Source organism: Rhinoderma darwinii, chromosome 3 (genome assembly GCF_050947455.1).
Source record: "Rhinoderma darwinii isolate aRhiDar2 chromosome 3, aRhiDar2.hap1, whole genome shotgun sequence".
In the NCBI taxonomy this organism is placed as follows: Eukaryota; Metazoa; Chordata; class Amphibia; order Anura; family Rhinodermatidae; genus Rhinoderma; species Rhinoderma darwinii.
Genome location: NC_134689.1, coordinates 182,446,931 through 182,472,806, shown reverse-complemented (window position 1 = coordinate 182,472,806; position 25,876 = coordinate 182,446,931). Strand labels below are relative to the sequence as shown.

At 40.1% G+C, this 25,876-nt stretch overlaps 1 protein-coding gene across 2 annotated transcripts in view; it reads right to left on the bottom strand.

Annotated features, from left to right (window-relative positions):
* The window catches only part of MET (MET proto-oncogene, receptor tyrosine kinase), a 150,942-nt gene that overhangs the window by 54,607 nt on the left and 70,459 nt on the right, over positions 1-25,876 (bottom strand). For both annotated transcript variants that reach the window (XM_075857120.1, XM_075857122.1), the window contains exons 3-5: positions 23,532-23,723; positions 14,807-14,941; positions 13,871-14,044 (exon numbers count right to left, since the gene is read on the bottom strand). In XM_075857120.1, coding sequence (XP_075713235.1) covers positions 13,871-14,044; positions 14,807-14,941; positions 23,532-23,723 — 501 coding nt within the window. The remainder of the gene's footprint in view (positions 1-13,870; positions 14,045-14,806; positions 14,942-23,531; positions 23,724-25,876) is intronic.

Sequence of the window (25,876 nt, the reverse complement as noted above, 5' to 3'; positions counted from 1 at the left end):
TTCTCGCAGAATGCCATACATGGACATCACTCTAATGACATGGGATTGCTGTGGAAGTCCTGCTGTAAATTACAGCCGGGTTCCCGCTGCAACGGCCAGGATCGGAGATAACTCCAATCCCAGCCATTTAACCCCTTAAATGCTGCAGTCAATGGCCACCGTGGCATTTAAGTGGTTTGACAAAGGGAGGGAGATCTCTCTGTCACTCATCGTCCCCAGGCCTGCCATGGCTGTATGCCTATTAGTATGCATAAGCATGCATAAGTATACAAAAGCATTATAGAACTGATAAGAAAAATGTACTGAGAAATCTTCAGGTGGGGCGAAAAAAAATATTAACTGAAGTAAAATAACGTTTATTAAAAATAAAAGTGTTTACAAAAAATATATTTTTTTCTATATATTATTATTTAGTAAAAGTACAATAAATAAAACATTTACATAGATAGATTTTTTTTAAAAAAATACTATATATAAATATATATAGTAGCAGTGCAGCTACTGGACAGTGCAGAGACTGTCCGGTTTTAAGCAACCAGGGAGCATGTACAGCAGAGAGGGTTTCCTCTGCTATTGCTTGGGTGTAAAGCCTGGAATAGGGCCTGGTTTGCTGGAGTGTGAAGGAGAAGGGCGGCTTCCACTCCATACTGACAGTCCGTGTCCTGGGCTGTCTGATGAGCCTAGTTAGGCTTCACCTGAGACGGCTTTGTAAATGAGGTGTGTGCCGTTCACACAGGACTCTCAGTCTGGGCAAGACAGGTATGCTAGCCTGTGAGAGTCCCCACGTGTAAGGTAAAGTTGTGTATGTTTTGAGGTGAAGGGCACAAGGCTCAGTGTCTTGTAGTGAGGGACACTGAATGTGTTAGTTAGAGGCTGGATGGCCTAGGGTTTACTTTGTACTGTTTTTGTTGTAACACTGCTTGCTGTGTTGAAGACAATAAAGCTAGCTGCGGCTGGTTTAAACCCTTATTCAATGAGTTGGAGTGAACTTTCTATGTGTGCCAACCATCTCACCCTGGAGATGGAGATCCTGCGAGCTAAGTTGTCCCCCAAGTTGTCACAATATATATATATATATATATATATATATATAGTATCGTTGCGATCGTAATCACTCGAACAATAAAGTTGACATGTTATTTAAGCTGCATGTGAACACCGTACAAAACAAACGCGGAAAACGTTGTCATTGTTCTTTCTCCATCCCCCCCTAAAAAAAATGTATAATAAAAGTTTAACTTGACTCTTAACGCGTTAAACACACAGTGTCAAGAAACGTTATCTTGACTTTTTTAAAGACATTTCAATGCCTTTTGTTCTGTGATATCACGCTGCAGCAAGTCATGAGAAACTTGGGTACATCTGTACACTAAAATGGTAATATTAAAAACTACATCTTATCCTGCAAAAACAAAGCCAACATAGCTGCATCGGCTGAAAAATAAAAACAAATAATGGTTCTTGGAATGCGGTGACCCAAAAGCAATTTTTTTTATTTGAAAAATTTTTTGGTAAAAAAGTACTACAAAGTAGTGTAAAAGAGCATTTGTATGACAGCAACTAGTCAATTTATTAATCTAAAGAAGACAATACAGCAAAACTGTATTTATAAAAGCCAAATTTAAGTGTCTATTGATAATACAGATTTAAAGGGACTTAAAAATAACTATACGTAGGTTATATTAAATATGTGATAGATACTGTAGGTAGATAGATAGATACTATAGATAGATAGCTAGATAGATAGATAGATATTAGAGATAAATAGATGGATAACTATAGAGATAGATCTTTTAAAAAAAATGAATATGATGTTACTTGTAGGTATATGTTACATAGTTACATAGTTACATAGTTAGTACGGCTGAAAAAAGACACATGTCCATCAAGTTCAACCAAGGGACAGGAAAAGGGAAGGAAAACATTTCTACACATAGGAGTTAATACTTTTTTGTTCTAGGAAATTATCTAAGCCTTTTTTAAAGCCATCTACTGTCCCTGCTGTGACCAGCTCCTGCGGTAGGCTATTCCATAGATTCACAGTTCTCACAGTAAAGAAGGCTTGTCGCTCTTCAGGTTGAACCTTTTTTTCTCCAGACGGAGGGAGTGCCCCCTTGTTTTTTGAGGGGGTTTTACATGGAACAGGATTTCACCATATTTTTTGTATGTGCCATTAATATATTTATATACGTTAATCATGTCCCCCCTTAGTCGTCTTTTTTCAAGGCTAAATAGGTTTAGTTCTTTTAATCTTTCCTCATAACTTAGATTCTCCATGCCCCTTATTAGCTTTGTTGCTCTTCTTTGTATTTTTTCCAACTCCAGGGCATCCTTTCTATGAACTGGAGCCCAGAACTGAACTGCATATTCTAGATGAGGCCGCACTAATGCTTTGTAAAGTGGTAATATTACATCCCTGTCCCGCGAGTCCATGCCTCTTTTAATACACGACAATATCCTGCTTGCCTTTGAAGCAGCGGATTGACATTGCATGCTGTTAATGTTGTGATAGGTATATATTTCTGTGCAACAAACATTTGATATTTACAATTATTTATGAAACAATTAATGTCTATAACCTGAAAAGACTTTAGGGAACATTAACAATGAATTGCATGGAAGGAAGTCCTAAATATGTTCTGCTCAATTAAGTATATATAGGACAAAAAAAACAACATATTCTGATTTCTTTGCACACACTACACACTGGCATTCTTCCTCTGAACTTTGTTTACCTCCTATTCTTTCTGTAATAGAAATAGTGATATATGCCAAGCTGTGCAGTGACAATTATTAAAGGAAGGGCTTTTTCTTTATTGTAAATTGTGTTAAAATTACAACAATGGTGGGAAAAATACAAACATGTGTAGATGATTTTACAGAGCTGTGCCAATAAAATGTATTATGTTGCATTTGCATGGCATTAATATTGTTCTTTAACAACTGACCTCTAAAGCATAGTGAAAAATGACTAAAAAGAGCCATTAGAATTTATTCCAATATTATACTATAGTCAACTTTGTATAACATGTTATAGCTTTTAAGTATATATAATCTACATATTAAATTGGGTAACCTTGTACTGATACTGAGTAAGGGTATGTGCACACACACTAATTACGTCCGTAATTGACGGACGTATTTCGGCCGCAAGTCCCGGACCGAACTCAGTGCAGGGAGCCGGGCTCCTAGCATCATAGTTATGTACGATGCTAGGAGTCCCTGCCTCGCTGCAGGACAACTGTCACGTACTGAAAACATGATTACAGTACGGGACAGTTGTCCTGCAGCGAGGCAGGGACTCCTAGCATCGTACATAACTATGATGCTAGGAGCCCGGCTCCCTGCACTGTGTTCGGTCCGGGACTTGCGGCCGAAATACGTCCGTCAATTACGGACGTAATTAGTGTGTGTGCACATACCCTTACAGCCTGTGTTATATGCTAGAACTCAATGTTCTGCTTGTTGCCATGGGAAACAGACAACAATCTTGTTGGCAGACACAACTACTTGGCTGTAGTCTGAGTTAGTTTTTCTTGCTAAAATGACACAACACCAGAGCAAGCTCTGTGCAGACACTGAGGAAGAAGTAAATACTTAAAGTTGTGAGCTTAGCAACTTGCGGAATTTTCAATGCTGCTGTGTATAAGAATGGGCTATACAAACAAACATGCATCAGGATCAGTACAGGATAATTAATGTAATGTATTTGCAAAGTTAATCAAGATATAAGATCCCAATTATGTATAGAGCAAAAATCAGGCAGCACTCCGTTTGTGAAGGTGAAAAAAAGAGGGTACTTTTATTGTCCCATAGGCAATGTTTCAGCTCCTTCCCCTGGAGCCTTTCTCAAGCTTGCGAAAGGCTCCAGGGGAAGGAGCTGAAACGTTGCCTATGGGACAATAAAAGTACCCTCTTTTTTTCACCTTCACAAACAGAGTGCTGCCTGATTTTTGCTCTATATATATATATATATATATATATATATATATATACACCATATTGTTTTTAAAAGTATAACTGAACTTTCAGAATCCCTTACATTAAACAAGTACAACAGTTCTATATGACAGAGAAGGTCTTCCTTTGGATAACACATGCTTGTATAGTGTAGTAGGGAGCTGCATATAGTATAATTCTAACCTATCAATTGCTTTTTTTTAGGAGTTGAAGTGAGATTCATCACAACAAGCCCTTTGTTCTTTCCATTCACAGAATACAGGCGTTAAACACGGTGGCTGTAATCTGTTGGTCACGTCAAGAGTAGATTTCCAATAGCAAGATGAAACTTTACTTTAGACTGTAATTCCATCTTTGACATTTCACAGGTGAAATCTACACAAACGGTTGACTAACTCTATCTATAGATATTTAACTTTACTTATTATGAACTAATTTCAGGTACATAACATTATTTTCTCCATTCAAGTCTGAAACTTCTTTCTAAATGGGTCATCTAATTTAGAAAACCCAAAGTTATATAACCTTTTAGGGAATTCTGCGTTAATATAGGGTAGTCCAATGTTCAGGTTGCTCCTTTCTTGGCCACAGTAGGGAGAACTTACAAAGAGCATCTTTCATTCTAGAAGATCTGTCCTGTCCTGTCCTGCATTATACAGACAACCCATTGATTTGAATGGTAACCATGTAAAGCTTAGTTTGCCCTGTGGTGGCGCTGCAGGGAAATTGAACACTTACTGCCAGGTTTCCCTAGAGATACAGCTGATCGCTGGGTGTCCAATCAGGGATTTATACTCCAAAATGTTGTGAAAAGTTATTTAATTGAGGTTTTCTGCAAGTTTAAAACCTAGTATGACTGTGGGCATAATGGCCAAATATATAATACATAATGCACAAATATAAACATGAAAGCTGTTAATTGTCGCTTTGTACATTTGAACAAATAAGGACTTTGATGTTTATTTGGTGTGAAGGTTAGTTGTGTTATGAAGAGAATATGTCACAATGGTTCACTGTGATGATCAGGGTGGCAAACTGCACGATCGATAAATCAGGATCTCCAAGTCCAACTTCATGGTTATCCATTTATCTCTGACAGACACTTTATGCAATCAATTAAAATCATCATACCAGTCATAAATAAGTGGAGTTACATAACTATTAATGGTGAAGGTAATGATACATGAAGCACACATCACTCAATGACATCCTTGGCTTTCAACATGCAACAACCTCTAACAAAAAAAAGACACTATAGATAGCAAATGTCTTCAAATAAATATTACATGCCTCTGTCAACATCACAGCTTCACGCTTTATCGTAAAGAAGCCGGCTAAGCATTTCTGTTGCTCTAAAATATATGATTGTCATCAAAATTGACAGAGTTTAGGATCATAACTGAAATGAAGAGTACTCAGATAATAATGCTGACACAGTCGGGAGAAGGATTATAATGGAATGCACTATTTGACATGTTATGATCACATTTTTGAACAGGTAAAAATGACATTCATTCCTTACCACGACTAAGGTACACCTTTTATCTTCTTTCCTCTAAAAACAGACCCTCTTATGAACACAGCAGTGGGCGATCGCTTGTTTTGGGCTTATGTACATGGGAATACCAAGTACATGGACCCTGTATAGTGACAAATGGACTGCCTTAAAGGTCAATTTTCTCTGTGTGCCGCTGTATGGTGCCTCCAAGAGGAAATGTAACCTTCCCTGGAAGTGACACTTCTAGGGAAAAATATCTCTGTAATATGACATGGGATTGTATAAAATTTGAGGCACAAAGAGCTACCGTATTTCCTCATAGCAGTCTATGGGTGCTGTATTACAGATCTGTACAACATGGATCCCTAATCCAGCCATTTACATGAGCCCTCCATTTGTTTAACTTCTTCATATTTTTCAACTTATACTTAACTAAATGTTTCTACTTTTGTGTACATTTCTAAAAATTATGTATAAAGCTATACTTAAAGAGGCTCTGTCACCAGATTATAAATTCCCTATATTGTACATGATGTGATCGGCGATGTAATGTGGATTACAGCAGTGTTTTTTATTTAGATAAATGATAAATTTTGACGGAGTTATGACCTATATTAGCTTTATGCTAATGAGTTTCTTAATGGACAACTGGGCATGTTTTACTTTTTGGCCAAGTGGGTGTGGTACAGAGAAGTGTATGACGCTGACCAATCAGTGACCAATCAGTGTCATACACTCCTCCCCATTCATTTACACTGCACATAGTGATATAGCTATATCGCTATGTGCAGCCACATACACACACTATAACCTTAATGCAGTGTCCGGACAGTGAATATACATTACCTCCAGCCAGGACGTGATGTGTATTCAGAATCCTGTCACTTCCGTAGCGTCTGTGTGAGACTACAGCACAGCAGAGCGAGATCTCGCTGTAAATGAAAGGTTACAGCGTAATCTCGCGAGACTATGCCTGCTATGCTGTAAATCACAGAGAAGTGCAGAGAAGTGGTCAGGATTCAGAATACACATCCCGTCCTGGCTGCAGGTAATGTCTATTCATTGTCAGGACACTTGATTAAGGCTTTATTCAGACGAACGGGAATCACGTCCGTGCAACGTGCGTGATTTGCACGCGCGTTGCACGGACCTATATTAGTCTATGGGGTCGTGCGGACATGTGCGTGATTTTTACTCAGCGTGAGTCCGCTGAAAAAAAGTCACGACATGTCCGTTCTTTCGCCATTTTTCGCGAATCACGCACCCATTGAAGTCAATGGGTGCGTGAAAACCATGCATGCCGCACGGAAGCACTTCCGTGCGAACTGCGTGATTCGCGCAAGAGCTGTCAAACTCTGAATGTGAACAGAAAAGCACCACGTGCTTTTCTGTTTACAAACATCCAAACGGAGTGTCTTTGAGATGAGCGAACCCGGACAACCGAACCGAACTTCACCGGGTTCGGCCGAACTCGTTTTGACCGAACCCGGCAAAAATGTTTCCGGTATGCGACGTCAGGAGATAGTCACTGTCCAGGGTGCTGAAAGAGTTAAACTGTTTCAGCACCCTGGACAGTGACTTCCGATCACAATATACATGAACGTGTAAATAAAAAAGAAGTTCTGACTTACCGATAACTCCCTGCTTCTTCCTCCAGTCTGACCTCCCAGGATGACAATTCAGTCCAAGTGACAGCTCCAGCCAATCACAGGCCAAGCACAGGCTGCAGCGGTCACATGGACTGCCGCGTCATCCAGGGAGATGGGGCCAGATGTCAAGAGAGGGACGCGTCACCAAGGCAACGGCCGGGAGGGAAGTTCTCGGTAAGTACGAACGTCTTTTTTTTTTTTTTTAACAGGTTGATCGATATTGTGATTGGAATTCACTGTCGAGGGTGCTGAAAGAGTTACTGCCGATCAGTTAACTCTTTCAGCACCCTGGACAGTGACTATTTACTGACGTCGACTAGCCTCATCTCTATGATGGCGGCTGCGCGAAAATCACGCAGCCGCGCATCATACACTGATGACACACGGAGCTGTCAAGTGGTTTTTGTGCGCGCAAAACGCCGGGTTTTTGCGTCCGCAAAAACGCCACGCTCGTGTGAATCCAGCCTAACATTAATGTGTGTGTATGTGGCTGCACATAGTGATCTAGTAAGAACACGATGCTGCTGTGTAAATGAATGGAGATAAGTGTATGACGCTGATTGGTCACTGATTGGTCAGCGTCATACAATTCTCTCAACAAAGCCCACTTGGTCAAAAAGTAAAACACGCCCAGTTGGTCATTAAGAAACTCATCAGCATAAAGCTAAAATAGGTCATAACTCCATCAAAAATGATCGTTTTTCTAAATAAAAAACACTGCTGTAATCCACATTACAGCGCCAATCACATCATGTAGAATATAGGCCACTTAGAATGTGATGACAGAGCCTCTTTAAATAACCTACAACAATTCACTGGCAACTAACATGTAGTATAGGATTATATTAGAAGAGTGTATAACTAGCAATTTACTGATATACTGATATTATTGTAAATATTCAGTGGCTGTTTAACTGGTTGCCGACACAGGACGAGAATGCTCGTCCTGAGCGGCGAGTACTTCGCGCATTAGGACGAGCATTCTCGTCCTGTGCGACAGCCGTCCTTGCACGCGATCAAGAGCGGCGCAACGGCTGTAATACACAGCCACGGCCCCGCTCTGACAGCGGAGAGGTGAAAAACATCTTCTCTCCGCCGTTAACCCCTTGAATGCCGTGATCAAAGCTGATTGCGGCGTTCAAGGAGAGGGGACTGCACTTTGATCGCGTCACAGAAAATAACTGTGACGCGATCAACGCCCACAACTCATATGGCCAGACAGCCCAGGGTCCATTGAAGGACCCCAGGGCTGTCTGAACATATTTCCTGTTGTTAGGGCATACTGAGGTATGCCCTAACAACTCCCTGCGTACAATCAGTAACAGGCTAATGTACTGGCATAAAGATCTATGCCAGTACATTGCAGCTGAAAAATCAAAATCAAAATGATAAATCCCTTTATGGGATTAAAAAAAAAAAGTTAAATGAATGTAAAAAAAAATTAATGATAAATAAATAAATAAATAAAAAGTAAAAAAAAATACACAAACACACGTTTTTTTATAATAAATAAACTTTTTAAAATATAAGTCCCAAAACATGAAATAATATAGACATATTTGGTATCGCCACGACAGTAACAACCTGTACAACAAATGTATAACATTATTTATGATGATCGGTGTATGGTGTAAAAAAAAAAATATTAAAACTGCAGCGGAACTGCTTTTTTTTCTGCATTTTCGCCAAAATAAAAATGTATAAAAATTAAACGATAATGTATTTGTACCAAAAAATGGTACCTACATAAAGTACAACTCGTACCACAAAAAACAAAGTCTCATACAACTACGTCGTACAAAAAATAAGAGTTATGAGCGTCGGGATGCAAAGAGGGAAATCTAAAAAAATTGCTCTGTCCTCAAGGCCAAAATTGGCCGTGTCCTTAAGGGGTTAATGGATCTGCTGGTGGTGTTATTTCAATCTGTAGCTTTAGGTGCATTGAGAAAATACAAACTCTAAGGGTATGTGCACACACACTAATTACGTCCGTAATTGACGGACGTATTTCGGCCGCAAGTAGTGGACCGAACACAGTGCAGGGAGCCGGGCTCCTAGCATCATACTTATGTACGATGCTAGGAGTCCCTGCCTCTCCGTGGAACTACTGTCCCGTACTGAAAACATGATTACAGTACGGGACAGTTGTCCTGCAGCGAGGCAGGGACTCCTAGCATCGTATATAACTATGATGCTAGGAGCCCGGCTCCCTGCACTGTGTTCGGTCCACTACTTGCGGCCGAAATACGTCCGTCAATTACGGACGTAATAGTGTGTGTGCACATACCCTAATACTGATAAGAGAAAACTTTATCCTGCAAAGGTTCCCTTAGGACAAACAAGGCTGTGCAGATTATTATCACACTTCTCCCACTTGTAGAATGGGGAATACCAATAATAATAATAATAATAATAATAATAATAATATTCATAATATTAGCAACATTATTATAATGTAACATGTACATAACATCCATATTTGTGTGACGCACCATGGTTCTGGTATAGTTTTTCCAGATGGTTTTGCCATGATGTATAAAATAAAGAATTAGGAAACCAGATAGTATGTGTCATAAATTAAAAACTAGAGTAAAAGGGTTCTGGGAACTCTCTAGGTCATTTTTTTTTCCATATTTATTAAGCACTTGATAAACCTTTTTTTTTAATTATTTTTTTAATCGAGGTTCATCAAATCACATACACATTTATTACATCAGGATGATATATTGCACAGTATAATGCACAAAATACCTATATAACATCCTCCACATAGTCCAATTATTTTCTCTTTTAAACAATGCAGTTAAAGAGAATGACAGAGGAATTTCTAGATGGTCACAGCCAGTGACGTAGCTATAGGGGTCGCAATGGTCGCAGTTGTGACCGGGCCGCTAAGCCAGGGGGGTCCCCGTTGCCACGTAGTGCTGACCATGCTGGTCACGCTTCCAACTGTATCTGCGTCCCCACGATGCAGATACATTTCCATTCTATGCTGGAGCCTTGCTCCAGCATTCACTGTGCCGTGAGTGGCTCGGCACAGACAGGCGCGATGTAGTGAGGTCATCACGCTGTGATCACGCTGTGATCGGCCTGTCTGTGCCGAGTCACTCACAGCACAGTGCAGAGGAAGAAAAGGATTATACTGTGGGGCAGCTATGGGTTGCAATATAATATGGGGGCAGCTATGGGAGGCAATATAATGTGGGGGCAGCTATGAGGGGCATTATACTGTGTGGGGGCAGCTTTGGGGGCATTATACTGTGTGGGCAGCTATGGGAGTAATTATACTGTATGGGGGCATTATACTGTGTGGGGGCAGCTATGGGGGGCATTATACTATATGGGGGTATTATACTGTGTGGGGGCAGCTATGGGGGGCATAATACTGTATGGGAGGCATTATACTGTGTGGGGGCAGCTATGGGGACATTATACTGTGTGGGGCAGCTATGGGGGCATTATACTCTGTGGGGGCAGCTATGGGGGCATTATACTGTGGAGGTAGCTATGGGGTGCATTATACTGTGGGGTCATTCATGGTTGCTGTCGGGCAAGGCGGCTGGAAATAGGCGTGCGCAGGGGTCTGGTAGTATTGGGGAGGGGTAGGGGGATCCAAACTGAATTCTTGCACCATGGCCCATGAGGCTACGCCCATGGTCACAGCTATTGGCCAAGTGTTCTTTTTATTATAAGGCAACACGGCAACAGAATATAAGGAAAACTTGTATTTAAAGTTCAACTCCAATTATAGTCTATGAAGAAAAACACTGTTGGATTTTTTACACAAATAATTATGGTGTTTTACTGTGATTTTCTGCTGCTGAGTAGCTCCAACATAAGAATTGGAATGCTTGTTATATTGTGGGGACATGTTTATATCTATGGCTTGCTTTAGACAAGAATTTATCTTACAAAAGCTGAACACATATATGACATGTAAGAGCAGTGGCGTAGATAGAAGACAGTGGGCCCCATAGAAAATATCAAAATGGGGCCCCTCTCTTAGTGCGAGGTTGTGCCCCCCCCACCTTTTACATGATTCTTGGGCCAAGTCTCCCTTTGTTAAAATGCAGTTCTTCTGAAGAGACGATTCCTGTAAGGAATGTCATGACCCAGTAGCAAAGGAGAGGAAGACCAACCTAGGGCCCCATAGTAGACACATGGCCTGCATCTTTGGCCAGTATGCCCTTGGCTCACAGCTTGTGCAGAGCTTGTGCTTACTTTAGAGCAGAAATATTCTAAAGAATATTAATACTTAAAGGGGATTTCCTGGACCGTAATAATAATGGCCGATCCTTCCTATCAAGATTGCCAACCTAATTTTTTTTTTTTCAGGACAACTTAATCATGGACAGCAAACATTTTTTACAGACTATTTGGCAAACCACATTGAATCATAAAGATTATAAGTAATATATGTCTAAAGCTTAGAATAGTAATATGAACAAATTAGCAGCATGTACTGTGACCTCTCAACCAATGATAATTACAATCCCAATAAATGGCGCAAACTCACTGAACTTCACAAAAATCATGGACGCATCAAATAGTTTTTTACAGACACTGGAAAAAAGACCCTTATTTTTACAGACTGTCCAGGAATTTACGGACGGTTGGCAACCCTGCTTAGGATGAAGGGCAAGCGCCGTGTTCCCTTTGTTGTTTACCCAGGCACTGCACTGTACATTTGTTTGTGGCTGTGCTTGGTACTGCAGCTCAGTCCTATTCAAATGAACAAGACTGAAATGCAGTACCAGACACAGCCACAGCCAAATGTATGGTGCAGTGCCAGGGTAAACAATTAAGGAGAAACGACAATCCTTCATTCAGGTGATAAGTGGTGACTGTGTCTGACAGATGTGGGTCCCAGCTCTATCATCCCATGGATATGCCATAAATGTTCAAAGTTGGGTATACTCCTTTAAGTTATATAGTAAAATAAAAAATAAAAAAGCTTTTCATTGCTTTCATTTTATCATCATTTGTTTAGCCTGAAGGGACTTAATCTTAGAGAAAAAATGCTATGAGAGATAAACAAATAAAATCTTCCTGTCATTTCCGTGTGACAGATACATTTTACATAAGCAGTCTGGCCAATGCATTGGCATTTCAAATGATTTGTCTAGTTGCATTAATCACTACATCTGGAAATGGATCTAATTAAATGAATAAAAATAGTATAAAACTGTTAATATGATAAAACATGGGGATGGGCTGTGGGAAATCTAGCTTATATAACTACATCCATTGCCTATGTGAAAATGCTCTTTTTAATGTAATTTGTCTATCATTTAGAAGCATATTAAATGAAAACAGACTATGGACTATATAGGGAACATATAAATGATAATCATTGGTGGTATCACATGGCCATATTACGGTCACAACACCCGGACCCCATGCAGCTCTACTGACAAAGCAGGCTCACATTTGCAGGTGTTTGCGTTGATGTGCTATCCATACTCATTTTTTTGTGTTAAATGTATTGCTTGAACCCACCATGGCATTCCTGAATAATTCTTAGGACTTATTCCACTCTTACCAAAATACCAAAACTAGTTGGCCAATGGCCAAAGGATTTGGTAGACTTGCTTATTTTTAGAGAGATTCACCAACAATCTAATTCATTATGGGAAACGTTGGTCAGACTTAACACATGATCCTATTGAGCACCAGCAGCTCATCTCCCTCTCCTTGAAATAATGGGCAAAATGAGCATTTAGCTGGACTTCCCCTGATACAATACAGGGCGTGATAGGGGCAGGTCTCAGGTGTTTTGCATGAATTGGAGAAAGTTTATACATCTATAAAACAACTGAAATGTATTCTTATTAATACTATTAAATTTGTGAAAGCTGTGTAAAGCTGTTGATGGCAAGAAACTGGGAGTGTAAGCCTGTCTCTTGTGGGCCATGATAAAAATCATATGTAAGTCTTTAAATAGTTTTGGACACCTTTTACATAAAAAATATTTGTACATCTTTTAGTGGTTAAAAAGTTGTACTAAGTTTCAGGCTGCAATCTACATTCCTTTATTCATTCTCAGACCCCGGATATTGAGTTTTCAACTTGTTCCTGGTTTCAGACTTTTCTAATGTGGAAGTGCCCCTCCCAGTAATATATGATGGATGTAAGGTCTGCGTGTCCAGGATGCTGCTGTCTTCACTGGCTCTTATGGATCAGCACAGCTTCATTTCTGTACTGCTTTCTCTCTTAATTGCCTGTGTGATTTCCCCCTTTCTCCCTATCTACACTCGGATACAGTTCAGTCTGTGTGATCTGCCCTCCTTGAACACTTGGAAGCTTTTGTCCTCTCCACACTCTGATCTGCTGTGTACAACCTATTCCCCCTACATGGAGAAGGGATGGGGAGAGCAGAGAGAGTAGATGAAATGGCCCCTGACAGGAGCAGTGTTCTGTTGGACCAGCTAAGTGAAAGAGTTGCACAGTCTCTACTGCAGCTAAATGGTAAGACATTTTTAATGAAGACTGTTTAGAAAAATTCTTAATTTAGCATATAGGAATAAAATTATGCCAGAGAGTGGTGGGATTTTAGCATCAGAGCTCTGTAATCTATGAGTGAGTAACAGAGATTATTTCCTAAAATGGGAAAGTTAGGAAATATGTAATAGTAAAAGAAATGATCTACGACACATACCAAACAGTTAAATCACCAATAAGAGTTGTGGCAACTCATACACAAAAATTTACTAATAATTTTGGCATATGTAAGCAATTTTAGTATATTCATGATATTTTTTACCTTACTCACGACTGGAGAGCAGACTTCTTGAGTCCATTCTTCTTTTGAACAATTCTTTTTTGTGGAACAGTGATCTTTGCACCAGCCGCACTTCATATATTCAGGTGTTGAGATGCAATTGCTGCAGGACCTGTGCTGTTCACACCCAAGGCCTATTACTGGAACCTTCATTACCTGTAATACATATACATATTTAGTAATGAATAAATGCTTTCTGCTGTCAATGACATCATTGATTATTCCTATGCTTGACGTGATAGCACAAGATTCTCTTTACTCTTCAAGTTGCCAATTTTGGTACTATTCTTTACCATAGTATGGAGCCACGGGGACTATGTGTCCCTCTATACAGAGTTTGTGCACAAGGCCCCAGCATGTGCATGAGGCCTAACTGAGATAAAGACAGGTTTCTTAAGCTATTAACAGGTTCCAACCAGACATACAGACACAGCATAATATCTGCATTTACATTTGATAGGATAGGAACAAGATACCATTTTTTCCCATCATTGCTTTACCCATAGTGGAGTTTTCCTATCTATCACTACTTACAGAGTATCATTCACAATCAGTAGATAGTAAAAAAATAAAGAATACTGATTTTAGTATGGCCTCTTCCCCATGATGGTGATGATGACATATGCCTTCTTGTTTGGGTCCTATGCTTGACTTAGTGTTATAACTACAGAAATTGGTGACCTATAGTATGAAATTATATTAACTGTATAAATACAATCAGATATAACAAAGAAAATATCTCTTGAATAAAACATTTTGTCCATACATGTTTAGATCAATCACATTCAATCAATCTATTTTATTATTTCCATTACTAAGGTTATGTTTCAGTGATGCAAAGTATTGATAGCGAAAATCCTGTTATGTAGTATTGTGTATACAATGATATTCGTAATAACTACAGAGACACTGCCTTACCTTCATTCCTGTGCTAACTAAGATGTATCCATTATCTTTTGACGTATCATTAATAACCACTGTTGGAGAAACAGGACGTGTATCAAGTGGAATATCAACATGAGGTTGAGCATGACTAGAACGAGAAACAACAACCTAAAAAAAAACAGAAAAGATCTTCAATGGTCATATATCATTTGCTGGACCAAAAATTTTTCATTTGAAACCTATTTTGATACATTTTTCCCATAGTTGTACTTTATCTATACGTTTACACAACATCTGACATAATATAAGTGGCATGTGGTCTTACAAGTATCAGTGGATTAAAGGTACACTGATACACTGTGCTATGCAAAATGTTGCGGGGAAGTGACAGGGACATGCCATACCTATATAAACAACCACATTTTGCTTGCAAAAGTAGAAAAATGTTCAACAGGATAGACCTAGCATAGAATTTGTGCTTGTTTCAATTTGTCAGACAATTGTCATAAGCAGAGGAGCATTAATTGCAGACATCACTCAAATGAATGACAGTTTTTACACAATATCAGAATCTGTCCCTATAACTGCCTTTATGTTTTCTCCATTGAATTATGTTTGTGCCATAAGATTGCAAGGCTTAGTTCACACCTGCGTTGGCATGTTTCGGTGTCCTGCTCCATCAGATGAGCAGAACAAAGAAATAACAGAAGCAGCGGTTCCGTTGCACAATGGACACCACCGGCGGCCGATGGAATTAATTGACTAAATTTTCCGTCGGCTTTTCGTGGGGGTGTCCGTGATTTTACCGGAGACAATAGAACAGCATGATAGGCTTTTGTCTCCGGTAATCTCAGCCAGATCTGCGATGGAGGTCCCTAATGGAGCCTCTAACACAGATGTGAACAAGGCCTAACTGTTAACAGTATATAAGGCCATTTAGTAACATAGAAAGTGTCCCTATGTACACCCCATTTTTTAGCAAATCGGGATTCTTGTATAAAGAATAACTTATATGTTTCCTTTTTGTCCAAAATTCATGCAGCATCTGCACCGACAACTGCTCTGTGGACCTAGCCTTAAACGGGTTTTCCAGCTTCTGACAACTGATGACCTATCCACTGGATAGGTCATCAGTATATCGTCTGCGGGGGTCCGACACCCGGGCCCCGCACAGATAAGCTGGTCCGGTGCCTCCGTGAACCGGACGTACAAGCCGGAAGCACTTAGCTCTGGCCACGGAATAGCGGCCGAGCATCAGTACTGCAGCTCTGCTCCTATTCAAGTGAATAGGAGCAGACCTGCAGTTCTGCAGCACGGCCGCTATGCTATGTACGGAGCCAACTGCTTCCGGGCTCCATACATAGCATTATATGCCACAACATCCGGTGCCCGCAGGCCACCAGAGCGGCTTATCGGTGCGGGGTCTGGGTGTCGGACTCGCACCGATGACATACTGATGACCTATCCGGTGGATAGGTCATCAGTTGTCAGAAGGTGGACAACCCCTTTAAACTCTGCCTACATTTATATTATGGTATGTATGAATGATTTTTGTAATTTGCAGGTTGTAGGGGTTTTTGTGTTATTAAAAGTTATACAAATTTCCAATATACTTTCTGTGTTAATTCCTTATGATTTTCAAGATCTCTGCTTGTTGTTATTGAGTAGAACCTTAATGCCTTACTTCTAGTGGATACAATTCTGTCCATGGTCATGTGATGGACACACAGGTGCTGGGATCGTTAGAAGACACAGCACTGATACAGATATTGTAACTGTAACGAGATGTGCACCTGTGTTTCCATCACATGACCATGGACAGAATTTTATCAAGTAGAAGCAAACAATGAATGTTCTCACTGAATATCAACAAGGAGGGATCTTGAAAACCATGAGGAATTAATACAGAATGTATATTGGAAAATGGTAGAATTTTAATTATACAAAAAATAACATTAATTTGCTGAAACCGGACAACCCCCTAAAATGACTATATATTTAGTAGCATTAAAACCAATTCTAAATTGCAATTATTGAACAGAAGGGATAGGGCCATTCCTTGGTTGTTAGACTATGTTTTAATGTTTGCACCAAGTTCATTGTGTAAGGAAGAGCTGTCATTCGATGCTTCTTATGCTTCATGCACTGATTCTCGCATATAATGAACACAAGAGCTAGTTTATAATAAGTGACCCAATCTACAGTTTAACAAGTTCATCATGAAATAAATTCTGACATGCCTTTCACATTTCTGTTGAAATATCTAATTACCTTGCTGACATTCTTTTACAGTGGAGAGGCGATATTAACTGCCAGTGCTACTCGGTTTTTACGCTTTCCAGAAAAATATCCATTGTAAAATACCTGATTCACTTTGCACCCAACAGCTGTACTCCTAGCACTGTTTCCCAGCCACAGTCTGGAACCTAACAATGTGACAGGCTCACACAGCTGCAACTTTTCAGAAAAAAAAAAAACTAGCATAGAAAGCTTTTCACCAAGTTGCAGGATAGGAAGGAAGTGAAATTGTTTCTCTTTTCCTCTTTCTACTTGGCAGCTGCCTCAAGAACTATATTACCTGTCTGCTTTGTCATATTCACATTGCACATTCAAAACTGCAAGTGAACAGGAGACAAGCCCTAACACTTGTTTTGCCAAAACATCTTGCGAAATACGCTACTAATGACAACTCCAGGCTTCTCACTAAAAACATCAGTCGTAGTTTAGAAATAATAAATTTTTTGTCATCTATATTTTGGTGAAATCAATCTACACAGTATTCCATTTTAAGCCAAAATATGATACGCACACACACACACACACACACACACACACACACACACACACACACACACACACACACACACACACACACACACACACACACACACACATATATATATACTACCGTTCAAAAGTTTAGGGTCACTTAGAAATCTCCTTATTTTTGATAGAAAAGCACAGTTTTTTGCAATGAAGATAACATTAAATTAATCAGAAATACACTCTATACATTGTTAATGTGCTAAATTACTATTCTAGCTGCAAACGTCTGGTTTTTAATGCAATATCTACATAGGTGTATAGAGGCCCATTTCCAGCAACCATCACTCCAGTGTTCTAATGGTACATTGTGTTTGCTAACTGTGTTAGAAGGCTAATGGATGATTAGAAAACACTTGAAAACCCTTGTGCAATTATGTTAGCACCGCTGTAAACAGTTTTGCTGTTTAGAGGAGCTATAAAACTGACCTTCCTTTGAGCTAGTTGAGAATCTGGAGCATTACATTTGTGGGTTCGATTAAACTCTCCAAATGGCTAGAAAAAGAGAGCTTTCATGTGAAACTCGACAGTCTATTCTTGTTCTTAGACAAGTACATTAGAGTCTCTAGTTTGAGAAATAGACGCCTCACAGGTCCTCAACTGGCAGCTTCATTAAATAGTACCCGCAAAACGCCAGTGTCAACGTCTACAGTGAAGAGGCGACTCCGGGATGCTGGCCTTCAGGGCAGAGTGGCAAAGAAAAAGCCACACAGAAGCAGGCAGCTGGTATTCTATTTGTAATGGAGTGGCCAGCGCAGTCACCAGATCTAAACCCCATAGAGCTGTTGTGGGAGCAGCTTGACCGTATGGTACGCAAGAAGTGCCCATCAAGCCAATCCAACTTGTGGGAGAGGCTTCTGGAAGCATGGGGTGACATTTCTCCCGATTACCTCAGCAAATTAACAGCTAGAATGCCAGAGGTCTGCAATGCTGTAACTGCTGCAAATGGAGCATTCTTTGACGAAAGCAAAGTTTGAAGGAGAAAATCATCATTTCTAACCTTGTCAATGTCTTGACTATATTTTCTAGTCATTTTGCAACTCATTTGATAAATATAAGTGTGAGTTTTCATGGAAAACACAAAATTGTCTGGGTGACCTCAAACTTTTGAACGGTAGCATATATATATATATATATATATATATATATATATATATACACATTTTATTAATGTGAAGTCATAATGTTTATTGTAAAACCTATATGTCATTTTCTAAAGGTACATTCCTTTTAAAGAATAGAAATAAATGACACGTATCTTCTGCTGAGGATGCCAGGAAGGCATCTGTGGGCGTCGTCAGTTCTATGTGGATCTTAGTGAGAATTACTAAATCACTGAATCCAGAATCACTTAGACTTGTAAAGGGAACTTTATTATTATTATTATTATTATTATTATTAATAATAATAATAATAATACAAAATTAAACTAGGTAATTATTGATAGTAAAATATTAGTGCAAGGCGTCACTTGTAAAATTGTGATTTTTTTTTAAGCTGATCATGTTATAACACAGGCCTTAGAGTTAGCCCCACTATTGTGAATCACAGTTAGGCACTATCTATTACCAACTGTCACTTATATAGTGAACTTATCGTCAAAGCACTCATACATCCTTTGGCCTGCCAACAAACAACAACATTAATTATAGGACACTTTCACGGTATTTTGGTCAATATTTTGCTTTAGTATTTGTAAGCCAAAACCAGGAGTGGGTTGAAAATATGGATATAGTTACAAATCTTCCAATTATACTTTCCCTGTTTGTTTCTTAGGCCTCATGCACACGATCGTAGCCGTGTGCACGGCCGTGATTTTCGGGTCGGCCGGCTGCAGACTGTCAGCCGCAGGCCGCCCGCAAATCGCGGGACATGCACATGGCCGCCGCCATTGTTTTCAATGAGCCCGGACCGCAGAACAGGGCCGTAATAAGACATGCCCGTTCTTTCTGCGGTCCGGGCTCCCGGGCCGTGCAAGGACCGCAAAAACTACGGTCGTGTGCATGGCCCCATAGAAAAGAATGGGGCCGCAATTCTCCCGTGGATTTTCGGGGGAATTGCGGCCGCAAAAACACGGTCGTGTGCATGGGGCCTTACTCCTAGTTTTGGATTCCAAATACTGAAGAAAAGTACTGACCAAAATACTGTGGTGTGAAAATGGCCTTATCATGAGGCAATCATTTCTATAATAATAATAATAATAATAATAATAATAATAATAATAATAATAATAATAATAATAATAATCTTCCATGCACACCTGAATTATCAGTTTTTACAGCCATGAATGATATTGCTTACATGCAACCGTAGCTGCAGGTATTCAGTATCATTGAGATCTGAATAATAATAGGTCTGTGTTATAGGCCTTTAAAATGACATGTCAATACACCAATAATTGAAGAAAGAAATCAAGCTGTAATAAACTATTACATTGGCTAATTCTATGTGTGAAAGTGCCAACCTTATTTACATTTCTTGGTCATGGTTTTAGACGCGAGTCGCTTTGTGTAAAATATATTAACAAATAATAAAAGAAAACTTTACAGGTTCCAACAATATCTAGAAGACACCTGGATTTTGAAGGCTCTGTATTTTGTTAAAGAGAACTAAGCTCAAGCATGACTTAATCATTCTAAGGCCACATTCAGACGAGCGTGGGCAACTTCGGATGTGAAAAACTCCAGTTTTTCACGTCCGAGGTGCACCCATGTGGGTTGCATTATCACGGATCTCCATAGGCCAGAGTCTATGGAGGGATGCGTGAAACGCAAGAAAATAGGACATGTCCTATCTTTTCACAGACCTATCACACGCTCTGTTGAAACAACGGTCGTGTGAACAGCCCCATTGAAATACATGTGTCCGTGTGACGGCCGTGGTTTTAATGGCAGTCACACGGACAACTTATACACTCATCTGAATGAGCCCTAATGGTCCCTCTCAAGGTGTCAAGTACAGCTTGAGGAATTGGTGGGAGCATCACAACTGTAGAGGAATTTCACTAGTCAATAAGAGCTGGAGGAGAAGGAGAGTGCTCGAAAAATTCTCTGCTTTTTTTTAAAATATATACTAGTCTTTGTCAATGAATTAGAATATCATCAGAAAGTTAATTTATTTCAGTAATTAAATTCAAAAAGTGATACTCATATATTCTATAGATTCATTACACACAGAGTGATCTATTTCCAGCATTTTTTTCTTTTAATGTGGATGATTATGGCTAACCGTTCATGAAAACCGAAAATTTAGTCTCTCAGTAAATTAGAATATTATATAAGCCCAATTTAAAAAATGATTTTTAATACCGAAATGTTGGCCTACTGAAAAGTATGTACAATATATGCCCTCAATACTTGGTCGGGGCTCCTTTTGCATGAATTCCTGCATCAATGCTGAATGGCATGGAGGCGATTAGCCTGTGGCACTGCTGAGGTGCTATGGAAGCCCAGGTTGCTTTGATAGCGGCCTTCAGCTCGTCTGCATTGTTGGGTCTGGTGTCTCTCATCTTCCTCTTGACAATATCCCATAGATTCTCTATGGGGTTTAGGTCAGGCGTGTTTGCTGGCCAATCAAGCACAGTGATACTGTGGTTATTAAACCAGGTATTGGTGCTTTTGGCAGTGTGGGCAGGTGCCAAGTGCCAATGAAGTGCTGTAAAATTTCCTGGTAGACATCTGCGTTGACTCTGGACTTGATATAACAAAGTGGACCAACACCAGCAGATGACATGACTCCCCAAACCATCACTGACTGGGGAAACTTCACACTGGACCACAAGCAACTTGGATTGAGTGCCTCTCCACTCTTCCTCCAGACTCTGAGACCCTTCATCTGAAAACAGGACTTTGCACCACTGAGCAACAGACCAATCCTTTTTCTCCTTAGCCCAGGTAAAACGCTTCTGACGTTGTCTCTGGGTCATTAGTGGCTTGACACAAGGAATGTGAAAGTTGTAGTCCATGTCCTGGATACGTCTGTGTGTGGTGGCTCTTGAAGCACTGACTCCAGACGCACTCCACTCCTTGTGAATTTCCCCCAGATTCTTGAGTGGCCTTTTCTTGACAATCCTTTCAAGGCTGCGGTTATCCCTGTTGCTTGTGCACCTTTTTCTATCACACTTTTTCCTTCCTCTCAACCTTCCATTATTATGCTTGTATACAGCACTCTGTGAACAGCCAGCTTCTTTAGGAATGTCCTTTTGTGGCTTACCCTCCTTGTGGAGGGTGTCAATGACGGTCTTCTGGACAACTGTCAAGTCAGCAGTCTTCCCCATGATTGTGTAGCCTACTGAACCAGACTGTCGGTCCATTTAAAGGCTTAGGAAACCTTTGCAGGTGTTTTGTGTTGATTAGCTGATTAGAGTGTGATGCCATGAGATGACAATCTTCAACTTTTAACCAGTATTCAAATTTTCAGAGACACTAAATTTTGGGTTTCATTAACTGTTAGCCATAATCATGAAAAAAAAAATAAAAAAAATTCTGGAAATAGATCACTCTGTGTGTAATGAATCTATATAATATATGAGTTTCACTTTTTGAATTGAATAACTGAAATTAATTAACGTTGTGATGATATTCTAATTCATTGTGAAGGACTAGTATATATAATTACAATTTAAGGCCTCATGCACATGAACGTAAAAACGTCCATAAGTACGAGCCGTAATTACGGCCCGTAATTACGGGCCCATAGACTTCTATTGGCCACGGGTACCTTCCCGTATGCTTACGGGAAGGTGCCCGTGCCGTTGAAAAATATAGAATATGTCCTATTTCAGGCCGTAATAACGGCACGGGCAGGCCCATAGAAGTCTATGGGGCTCCCGTAATTACGGGGGGCTACATGTGTGCACCCGTAATTACGGGAGCGTTGCTAGGCGACGTCAGGGGATAGTCACTGTCCAGGGTCCTGAAAGAGTTAACTGATCGGCAGTAACTCTTTCAGCACCCGGGACAGTGACTACCGCTGGAGTTAATAGTATTAAAAGTTAACTTACCTGCTTCTTCCTCCAGTCCGGCCTCCCGGGATGACGTTTAATCCCATGTGACCGCTGCAGCCAATCACAGGCCAATCAGAGGATGCAACATGGACTGCCGCGTCATCCAAGGAGGTCGTACTGGATGTCAAAAAAAGGGATGCGTCACCAAGACAACGGTACGTATGACCTTCTTTTACTTTCAATCGCTGCGGAAACTCTGCCCGAAAGGGCTGCCCCTTTTCTCTTTCCAGCACTGATAGAGAGAAGGGGCTGCCGATTAGTGCAGAGAAAACAGGTCTGTAAATACGGGTGGAATACTGGTGACACCGGACCCGTGTTTACAGGCACGGGTCCGTAAATACTTGTGGAATACAGGTCGAATACGTGTGACAAGGGACCCCGTATTTACGCCATTATTTACGGGAGGAAAAAAATACGTTCGTGTGCATGAGGCTTAAGGCAGTAGAATAATATTTATGCATTACAGTTTACGTTTTGAAGTACAGTAAGTGAGAAGTGGTGACTTAATGTTTTTGTTTTCAAACAGGAAAACTTTAGATGACATCTAAAACATTGGAATGAGATGACTAATCACAATTCACTTAGTGTGAATGGTAAGACTGATGCGAGAATTTACTGTTATCTACAAATTGACTGATGTTGCACATCAACAGTGTCTCAGAGAAATTTGCAAATCTAGACTAGATCGATCGATTGATCGTCTAGTGAAATCAAAGAAATGTAATCTCTGTATAGCGGAAAATCCTTATATTGTTCGACATATAGTCAACTAACTACTTTTTATCAGAATATGTCATATTAAAAGGTAACTAAGATTACTTCTGTAGTACAAGCATAATCTCAATAGTTTACAAATATATCCAAACTACGCACATTACAATAATGTATAATTATGAAATCAGGATCATAATCTCTATCAGTTCATGTTACCTGTACAAGGCGTCCCTCGGATGTGCCTAGATTGGCTATGGTCAGGTCACCTTGAATGAAGACGGAAATGGATGTCAGCAACACATTGTTAAATTGGCCCATTAATAAATCAAGGCGCTGTATTGGCAAGGTAACTTCAAATCGATTTTCTTCAATTGGTGATGAACAGTGGGAGACATTCTTCAAATACATCTGCAGAAGAAACATGCAGTGAGTTACCAGAAAAAAACAGCAGAACTGTATTTAGAGTTGGTGCAAATCTAGGACTTGTGAGTGAAAACACCCTAAACATCCGCAGATGTGTCCCCAATATTATAATAATAATATTAAAGGATATGGCTGGCTAATTCATAAGACAGCACTATAAAATACACACATATAGTCTGTAGCTAATTACAACCATTTTTGCTTAAGGGTATGTTCACACGTGTAGCAAAAAACTTCTAAAAATACGGAGCTGTTTTCAAGGGAAAACTCCTGATTTTCAGCTGTTTTTTAATCAAACTCGTGTTTTTTACGGACGTTTTTGGAGCAGTTTTTCTATAGTCAATGAAAAACGTCTCCAAAAATGGCTCAAGAAATGACATGCACTTATTTTTCGTGGGCATTTTTTAATGCGGCCGTTTTGAAAAAACAAACAAACAACGGCTCGTCGGAACAGAATTCAGTTTTTCCCATTGAAATCAATGGGCAGATGTTTAGAGGCATTCTACTTCCAATTTTTCGGCCGTTTTTCGGCCATTTACGGCCCAAAAATCGGCCGAAAATAGGCCGTGTGTACATACCCTAAGAATAAATCCAAAGTTTGAGCCAGAAATTAGTACATGAAGGAAAAAAAGTAGTATAGGGGGTTCCATATTTAAACTCACATTGATTATTACTCATAACCACTGACAGGCACCTCTTTGCCCTTACCTATCTCCCTCTCCTTACAGCAGTCCAAGAATGAATCTCTAATGGGGACTTGAGGAAGATAGCTATTCAGAAGACCGCAATTTTGTGTGTATGACTAGCTTTAAAGTCGCCATCAAATTTAGATATGTATTTGTGGATCCAGCCAATTTTGGTGGGTTCTGCTTAAAATCCAGACTATAACATACACTATAAGGAGAAAAGTATTGGGACACACCTCTTAAAGGGAACCTGTCACAAGAATTTCACCTTTTGAACTGTACTCACCCCTGTCAAAAGTTCAATGCCATTATCCCCTCTCCTAAATTCCTCCACCAACTATAAATAACGGTCTGCAAAAATTTTGCGCCTTTTATGGTAAGAATCTTGTTTGTTTCTCTTCGTATGCCCGCACACCACCAAAAACTGGCCCGCCCTGAATGCCAAAATCTCGTCTGAGATAGTGCGCCCTGTCATATATGGTCCAACAACCTTCCCTGCTTCGTCGGGGTCTCAAATCTAGATACTGCACATGCGCTGCTATGGTGTCCTGTTGTACTCAAGCACCAGAACAGGACATCGATGTGTAAACACTGGATTTCGTGTGTGCTGAGGGGAGGTGAGGTGCTGTCAATCAAATGTAAGGAGGGGGTTAACTTGGAAAGGCTTTAGGAATGAAGATATTACTTTTTCCAACGTAGGTGTGACTCTTATGCTCATTAGAATACGGTGCTGGAACACTAAAAAACTGAATACTAAAGCTACAGAGCCGACTAAGAAGACAATTATAGGTTATAGAGAAATGATTTTTCACCCACTACCACCAGGTATTTCTGGTTTAATAGGTGAAATGCTGGTGACAGGTTCCCTTTAATCATTGAATTCAAGTATTTCATTCAGTCCCATTTCCACAGGTGTATAAAATCCAGCACCTAGCCATGGAGTCTGCCTTAGGCCTCGTTTACACGAGCGTGATATACGTCCGTACGGACCTATGTAAGTCTATGGGGGCATGCAGACAGTCCTTGAGTTTTGCTCAGCGTGAGTCCGCTGAAAAAAACTCACGACATGTCCTATATTTGTGCGCTGTTCGCGCATCACACCCATTGAACTCAATGGGTGCGTGAAAATCACGCAGGTCACACCGAAGCTCTTCCATGCGAACAGCGTGATTCGCGCAACAGCTGTCAAACTCTGAATGTAAACAGAAAAGCACCACGTGCTTTTCTGTTTACAAACATCCAAACGGAATGTCATAATGATGGTGGCTGCGCGAAAATCTCGCAGCCGCGCATCATATGCTGATGACACACGGAGCTGTTAAGTGCCTTTTGCGCACGCAAAACGCCGCATTTTTTGCGTGCGCAAAACGCACACGCTCGTGTAAACCAGGCCTTACAAACATTTGTGAAACAATGGGTCGTTCTAAAGAGCTCACTGAGTCCAAGGGTGGT